Source organism: Helianthus annuus, chromosome 14 (assembly GCF_002127325.2).
Source record: "Helianthus annuus cultivar XRQ/B chromosome 14, HanXRQr2.0-SUNRISE, whole genome shotgun sequence".
NCBI lineage: Eukaryota > Viridiplantae > Streptophyta > Magnoliopsida > Asterales > Asteraceae > Helianthus > Helianthus annuus.
In genome coordinates this window covers 152,832,444-152,840,474 of record NC_035446.2, presented here as the reverse complement: position 1 = coordinate 152,840,474, position 8,031 = coordinate 152,832,444, and the positions used below count along the sequence as shown (strand labels likewise).

The window sequence follows — 8,031 nt, the reverse complement described above, 5'->3', positions numbered from 1 at the left end:
AATAACTTGAAAGTTGAGAATGGCAGGGATAATTTTTTAAGTAAGGATTATTATTGGCCAATTGGTCAAAGTTTGAATTATTAAAATCCAACAACCTTAAAATTTATCCCATTCCCGCAATACTTTTAGAACTTTTGTCATTTTCACCTTTCATTGATCTTAAATCTATGTTAACTAGTCTTTGCCCCATCCACGTTGCGAGGCACCGAGTAGAATATTTCTCTCTCATAACATGTATGTCTGTCTTTTGGTTACTTGTACATACTACTCATGACATGATCTCAAAAAAAAAATTATATCGAGTCAACCAATTAAAACGAAACACTACTATACTTTTGCTAAAAAAACTAAAACGATGGAAATACTATAATTTTAAACTGGGAGCAAAATTGTTATTTTTTAGAGCAAATGAGCGTGTACCAGATAGCCGCCTGACACAATTTACATACCAATGTTTTTGTTTTATTGCAATTCACTCAACCAGATTAACTCCAACCATCATCCTAGTCACATAAGAAGCATCACCTATTTAACCATCAAAATTGAACGAAACAAATATTATTTAAGTCCATTTATAATTCTTTTGTAGTTTTGTTTCTACTTTTAACATGTCCCTGAGCTTCTCTTTATCGTTAACAGATCTTAAGAATATGGAGTGTGGAGGGGCTTGAGTTGGAGGCATTGCTCGACACGTGGCGAGATGAGATCCACAAACTAATACTAAAAAACTAAGGGTGTGATGGGGCGTGGCTTAGCTGGGCATGGCAGCCATGTGGAATTTTTTATATCTTTTTTTGTTTAAACTATTTAATATGTAATTTACTAAAAATAACAAACTAATTAAAATAGAAGATTGCATAGAATATTTTAAAAAACTACAAAGAAAATAAAAAAAAAAACCTACATAAAATTAAAAACTACATAAAAGTTACTCCATGTTATATTTTTTCATTATTTCTTCTTTCATTTACAATGTCATTATCAATTGTGGGCCAATAAGGTGATCGATATGCATGGCGAGAAGTTTCATATCTTCGCGTTTTTCTTTTAGAGATATCTTCTTATCGAACGACACTTGGATATTTTTCCTGATCTCAATCCTTTGTTGTTGGAGGAAATTAAATGCATTGTAGGATGTTGTGGGTTGATTTTATAAAAAATAAAGAGATAAACTAGAAGAAATAGAGAAGTGGTAAAAATTGTAAAAAAATGGTGGGTATATATATTGGTTTAATATGTAAATATATATTTTTTAAACTAGCCGTTTGGCAACGGCTACCTTGAACCAGCCAACCAAAGCCAGCCATGTCACCCAGCCCCTCCACCCCACGCCAGGCACAATCACCACACCAAGCGGGCAACGCCATGTCCAACTCTTAGCCGGTGTGGTGTAGCCAGCGTTAAACCCAATCCGCCACCTCAACCCACGCCCCACACCCCATAATCTAATGATCATGTGACTTAAGTTTTTACTCATTTGGCGTTGTGATGTCGTTCGCCGCTACCAGCCGCTATGACATTGTTGCCACTATGTCATACAAGGCAACAACCCCATTCGTGTTGCCAAATGGTGAGTACCCTTGGAGAGGCACCTTATACTTCTGGTGTAAGATTTGATCGCTCATCGACCCCTAACACTCTCCAGCATCTAATTATGGGGGGCCATTCTGATAATTTATTTATAAGGGTGGACGGAGTCCTATCGGGGAGTGTATCAGGGAGTCACCATCACCGATCCAGGTGTTTGATCATTGTGAGTAATTGAGTGCAAAATGAGAAGTGAAATAGGGACTTGACATGGCACGATATTATTAGCTAGAGAATAACTCAAACAACCTAACTCACCACTACCACTCCCTCCACCCTAAGAATTGACTCTGATGTGTGTCATCACTTTGTATTCACATGTAAATACTATTCTATATCTATTTTGCTTTTTTAGAATGAAGCATACCAAGTTTTCACTAAATTAATTTACAATTAAGAACTCAAAAAAATATTTATTGTAGGTAGCATTGACTCTGTAGCTGTTGACTTTTATAAGCAGTGTTATTTGAGTTACAAGGTATGTTTTAGAGTAAAATGCACGGATAGTCCTGTGTTTTTGCAAAATAACACCTATAGTCCTCAACTTTTGGAAATTACACCGGTGCTTCCTGTGGTTTGACAGTTTGTTACTCGGATAGTCCCTGGAATGGATGTCCGTTAGTTTTCTCCGTTAGGTGGATGTGAAATAACAAAATTACCCTTCATCTTCTCCGGTCTCAAAAAAAAAAAAAAAAAAAAAAAAAAAAAAAAAAACAACCCAACCTCACCCACCCCCACCTTTCTCTTCGTTCCCCCACCGTGCGAACAACTGGCGGAACTAGAACATTAACTCAGGGGTATCCCAATTTTTTTTTCACCGTGCAATCATACAATATTAAAAAAAAACGACAACAAATAAATAAAGGTTTATAAGTTGTAATACTCTTATAATTGATTATTGATTTGGGTTGGGCTAAGAAGTAGGAACTAAGTTTATAGACTGCAATTTGGGCTTACAGACTTTTCTTAGGGGTGTCCTCGTAGCTGTTAGACGTATCCTTGATATAAAAAACGAAAAAAAAAATTACACTACCGATAAAAAGTTGAGCCCGTGCTACGGCTCTTTATACTTAAGGTCCGCCCCTTCAACAACACATCACTGAACCCGGTTACCACTCCACCGAACCCGACTGAAATTCAAACCGTGCGAACAACATATCACTACACCCTGTCGTACACATATCTCCACCTCTCTCTGCTCCGCCGTTTCCCTTCTTCCACCGCATTTCACCACCATAATGGCGGCGGCAACAACCACAACCACCTTCTCCACCTTAGCTCCTACCACCTCCTCCGCAACCACCACCAAATCTCTCAAGGCCGCTCCCAAAACCCTAGGGTTTAACATCGGACTTTTCTCCTCCAAAACTGCTTCGAAAACCCTCCGAGCTCGCTCTAATGACGGATCTGGATCTGCTCTCGGAGCTCGTATGGTTTCAGCACCAGCAATAACCAAATCTACGCTTCTTAATTTTGAAACCTCTGTGTTTAAAAGGAGAAAATTAACTTTGCTGGTCATAATGAGGTTATTACTTTTTGTTTCTCTTTTTGTGTGTGTATATACGTAAATTCTGTTTGAATCTAGTTTTTGGTACCAAGGGACTGTAGGTGGTAGGAGGGTGGTGGTTAATGGTGGGGGAAATAGAGAGAAGGTGGGGGGGATAATTTTAGTTATTTTATGAATACGTGATTTTTTCATTTAAGTTAATGGGCATGAGTAAAAACCTGAGCCACATGAGCTTTAGGAGATAAAGAGAAGTTTAGGGACATGTTAAGAGTAGAAACAAAAGAATTATAAATGGATTTAAATAATATTGGGCTTTTTTACATATTTCCCCCTCCTAAGCTGCTTTATTACATATTTACCCAAATCATAAAATCAATTACATATTTCCCCTCCCTAACTGATATATATTACATATTTCCCCTTTTCATTAAAATGACTCTTATTTATGACTATTTTACTCTTAATGAACTAGTAAATGAATATTTACATATTTCCTCACTCTAATATGTAAAATCAATTACATATTTACCCAATTTATCTATTATCACCCCAATTCTTCTATACTTCGCCCCTGTTTACAATGATAAAAACATAAAACCAAAAAGTACAAAACATAATTTCCATTCATAATAATTTCCGTTCATAATAATAAAAACATAAATTCCGTTCATAATAATTTCAGTTCAAAAAACATAAATACGATACCAAAAATTCGAAATCAACCGCTCATCTTTGACTAATTACTTTCACGTCTTTTTTGTACTTTTTCCTCGTTCCCTTTTACTTGTTGAGGCTTGTTGTTGAGTAGGATCTTTAGGTGCTGAGTTTTTGCATGTCTTTTCACGGTGTCCTTACTCACCACATCGTGGACATTTTTGTCGTTTTTTAGGCTCGTCACCTGGTCTAGTTCTGTTCATTCTTGGAGCGACAATCGTTATAGCGGTCGTCACCTGGTCTAACCTGTACCATTTATTTGAGAATAGAACATGGAGCGACAATCGTTATAGCGGTCGTGTCCAGAGACGTCCCAAAGTTCGACAAAAAATTCTCTATCCATGTCGCCTTTAATGCTACTTGAAGAGCTAGTACTAGATGATCCATATGTAAAATGCTGCAGAAGTATTATGATAAAAAAACATACTTAGACAAAGAAAAAAGCATATGATTCATGTGTGGTTGTACTGAAAACAAGTTGTGGAGAAAATATATGTGGGCAAACCTTTACATCCATCGTACACCCAACTGTTTGAGCAGGACGAGCTATTGACGAACCTTTCACAATTAGATGAACAAGAGAAGTTTTCCCAACACCTACAGATGTACAGTTGTAATTCTAATATATCAAAAAATAAATACAAACAGCCAAACACTACAAACATGATTGTCCTATTGTGCCTTCAAAGTTTTTGGTTTATAATAATAAGTAAGCTGCTGTTACCATTGTTTTATAAAACATGTATTATAATGGTTTTATTTAATCTATTTTCTTGAATGTTAAATATAATTTAGTCTCATAAATGATTACAATAATTATATGCATACACATCAGATGACTTCCAACCAGTTATGAACGAATCGAACCAGTAATCGAATAGGATCAGTAATCGAACTAGTTAAACACACGATTGTAATTACCAAGCATAATCGATTGTAACTACCAAGCATAATCGATTGTAACACACGATCAGTAATCGAACTAATTAATAGGATCAGTAATCGAATAGGATCAGGAATAAAATCGATGAAGAAAAAAGAACACAAGCATAATCGATTGTAAAATACATCGTTTTTCGATGAACAGATAGATAATCCATGAACCAGTAAGAATCGATGAATAGATACATACCTGAAAGTTGAACGTCGATGGTAGGGGAGGAGAAGAAAGGTCGCGTGTAGGGTTTTCGATTTACATTATACGCATGAGTAATTGAGGGTAGTTAGGTAATTTCTCAAAAAAGGGAAAATATGTAATTGATTTTATATTCTAGGGAAATATGTAATAAGGAGGCTTAAGAAGGGGAAATATGTAAAAATCTCAATAATATTTGTTTCCTTCAATTTTGATGGTTAATTATGTATTTGTTCATCACATGTCTACTAAGATTTAACTAGAAGATTGATGGAGTTAATATGATAGATTGAAATTGCAATAAAAAAGAAAACTTGGTATGTAAATTACAACACATTTGAATTTTGTAAAATATTACAATAGACTATAAACCACAAGGAGCAAAACCGCAATTCACTCTTTCTTTAATCAAGGGTTGATTTTTTTCCCTATAATGCAAAGGTGGTTATTGTCTTTGTTATCAAGTGTTTCAAAATAAAATGAAATGCAAAAGTTTATGAAGTTCTACAAATAACCTCACACATTGAAAGAAGAAAAAAGACAAGACACCAAAAGGAAAGGAGCTGGTTTGGTTGTAACACTATTTGAAAAAAAAAACTGTTATCCTTAAGAATAGAATCAAGTAAAATATGTGGATAATTATATGAATACATGTTACGGTGACTACATGGAAATATAAAGACTAACATACAGAAAACCCAACACGTTTAAAAAATCGATACAAATTAACCTGCATGTATGTTGGTACTTTATTTAATTTTTTAGGCTCCATTAATTCTTCCACTTATGCTTTGTGGGTACAAGGCAAAGGGGAACTTTCTTTCCAAGAACGATTGTACCAAAGTCTTCCATGTTCAAGTCTTCACACTTGGTTCCGCTAGCCGGTTCCCAATCAAACCAGTAAAGAAGGTTTGCAATCACAAACTCTACATTTAACGGAGCAGTTTTCTTGGCTGGACAAGACCTTCGCCCCCCTCCAAACGGGAGCATTTCAAACCCATCCGCTCCAAAATCACCACCAACGTTTTCAAACCTATCTGGATAGAACTCGGCCGCATTCTCCCCCCAATTGCTTGGGTCTCTTGCTATCCCCCAAGCGTTGATTATAACGGGTGTATTAGGCAATATGTCATAGCCATCAATTTGAGTATGGCTTAAGCTTTCATGTGGAACCAACAATGGGGCAGGCGGGTGCAATCTTAGTGTCTCTTTCACCACCATTTTCAAGTATGTCATTTTTGTGGTGTTCATTTCTTCTACCTTTTGTATTCTTCCTGTGCAATTTCGGATTTCGTTTTGCAATTTCCGCATCACTCTAGGATTTCTAATGATCTCGGACATAGCCCATGTCAACGCCGTGGCATTTGTATCGATCCCCGCATGAATTATGTTCTGAAACGTTAGTTAAATATTACACCATATATATTTGGTATAAAAATAAAAATACATACAACAAAATAAATACTTAATTTACCATCACAAGAGCTTTTACATCTGCAAGATTTGGGCGATAGCCAGAAGCATTTTCTTTGGAAGACATCTCAAGTAAAGTATGGACAAAATCTTTGTCCTCCTCACTTATTTCTTCAACGTTATCTTTAAGATGGTCATCAACGATTTTGTCGATGTAGACATCAAGATTTTTAAAGAGATCATTCAACCTACGGTTCCATCCACTTAAGTGGTCAACAAAAAAACCCAAAACTGGAAAAATGTCACCAACACCTCCGTTTATTAATTCGCTAGTTTCACTAAGCATGACTTTCAATGACGGACCCATCTGTGGTTCTCCTCTATAGTTGTTACCAAACGCCACCTTGCATAATATATGCTCTAGCATTTCTGAAAATATATTGCTTAGGTTTACCTCTGTGTTTGGTGATAGGGAATTGATAATGCTCTCCATCTCTGTCACCAACACATGATTAGAGAGTTTAGCTCTCTTGGGACCCAAGAACTCAGACACCATAAGCTTGCGCATCTCTTTCCAGTGACCGCTGTAAGGCGAGAAGGCGATGTCCAGATAGTTGTATGTTAGCCGTTGGGCCGCACGAGACTTCGGGCGGGAACAAAAGATGTGATCTTGAGTTTTCAAGACTTGTTTGGCCATTTCAGGAGAAGATATGATAAGGAAGTGTTTTGAACCAATATGGAGTTGCATAAGGGGGCCATATTGTTTTGAAAGTTGCCAAAGTGCCTCGTGACGAGGTTTACCGAGCAGTTGGTGCAAGTTTCCGAGTATGGGAAGCTTTGGAGGGCTTGGGGGAAGCTTATAAGCCTTGGACAATCTTTTGGGGTATACAAAAATGGACAAAATGAGGAGGACTAGTGCTGCTATAAGAGGCCATTCAGTCGAGATGCCCATTTGGTTTAATATGGCTAATGATAAGGTACATATATGCCTATTTATAACCGGACTTGATGAATTAATGATTATACAAAGGAAGGAAGGAAAATCATTATAAAAAGGTAATTGGTTGAAATAAAAATTTTATCATTATTATTTTTTTTTGAAAGGTGGCATTTCATTAAGAACGAACCCTCAAGCAAGAAACTCAAGGGAACACAAAAAAGGAAAACAACTTTTTTTATTATTATGATAGGAATGATTAAATTTGAAAATTAATAATAATTAACTAAAGATAATTTACATTGAGATAGTTGGTAAACGGGCAACAAGCTGCGCCGCTACCCCTTTTTGAATAGCGAAACTAAGCCTTTTAAAAACTACGTCCATAGATCTCGGGGTCATAACATTACTATGCATGACCCTTTGAACTCGACTAAGTAGGTCCACAGCCTCTGGCGCAACAAAACAAAAACGAAAGATTACAATAAATCAAAATGACTCCGGTTTGCTTTACTAACATTCAAACGATGTTTGATCCAAAGAAAGCCTAAGACTTTAATTTCTCCAATGACGCCGCTGACCGAGGGCTTAGACTTGTCAAAAATGATTTTGTTAAAGAAAGATGGATGGACATGATGTCTTTGTAGCCAAAAGCAAAGATGGGTGGAATCTTTAACCAAGATGCAATTCCAGTCCACACATCGCATGAGAACCTGTAAGCTAAGAATAAGTGATCCA

At 36.5% G+C, this 8,031-nt stretch overlaps 2 protein-coding genes across 2 annotated transcripts; one reads left to right on the top strand and one right to left on the bottom strand.

Moving 5' to 3' along the window:
- The first annotated feature begins 2,692 nt into the window (after window positions 1-2,692).
- On the top strand, window positions 2,693-4,449 carry LOC110904360 (ketol-acid reductoisomerase, chloroplastic-like). Its single transcript, XM_022150208.2, has 2 exons — window positions 2,693-3,112; window positions 3,984-4,449. Exons 1-2 carry the CDS (start codon window positions 2,826-2,828, stop codon window positions 4,051-4,053), a joined length of 357 nt encoding a protein of 118 aa, XP_022005900.1. The 5' UTR covers window positions 2,693-2,825; the 3' UTR covers window positions 4,054-4,449.
- A 1,107-nt stretch (window positions 4,450-5,556) lies between these two features.
- LOC110904359 (parthenolide synthase) lies at window positions 5,557-7,361 on the bottom strand. The gene is made up of 2 exons (XM_022150207.2): window positions 6,418-7,361; window positions 5,557-6,335 (listed from the first exon to the last, which is right to left on the bottom strand). Exons 1-2 carry the CDS (start codon window positions 7,306-7,308, stop codon window positions 5,715-5,717), a joined length of 1,512 nt encoding a protein of 503 aa, XP_022005899.1. The 5' UTR covers window positions 7,309-7,361; the 3' UTR covers window positions 5,557-5,714.
- Between the last annotated feature and the right edge of the window lie 670 nt (window positions 7,362-8,031).

What these genes read in the sequence shown, in the direction of transcription:
- LOC110904360 (XM_022150208.2), top strand. Translation starts at nt 2,826, where the DNA reads ATGGCGGCGGCAACAACCACAACCACCTTCTCCACCTTAGCTCCTACC. An exon ending in ACTTTGCTGGTCATAATGAG is followed by an intron (nt 3,113 to 3,983) that starts GTTATTACTTTT and finishes GTCGTTTTTTAG; the next exon opens with GCTCGTCACCTGGTCTAGTT.
- LOC110904359 (XM_022150207.2), bottom strand. Translation starts at nt 7,308, where the DNA reads ATGGGCATCTCGACTGAATGGCCTCTTATAGCAGCACTAGTCCTCCTC. An exon ending in ATGTAAAAGCTCTTGTGATG is followed by an intron (nt 6,336 to 6,417) that starts GTAAATTAAGTA and finishes CTAACGTTTCAG; the next exon opens with AACATAATTCATGCGGGGAT.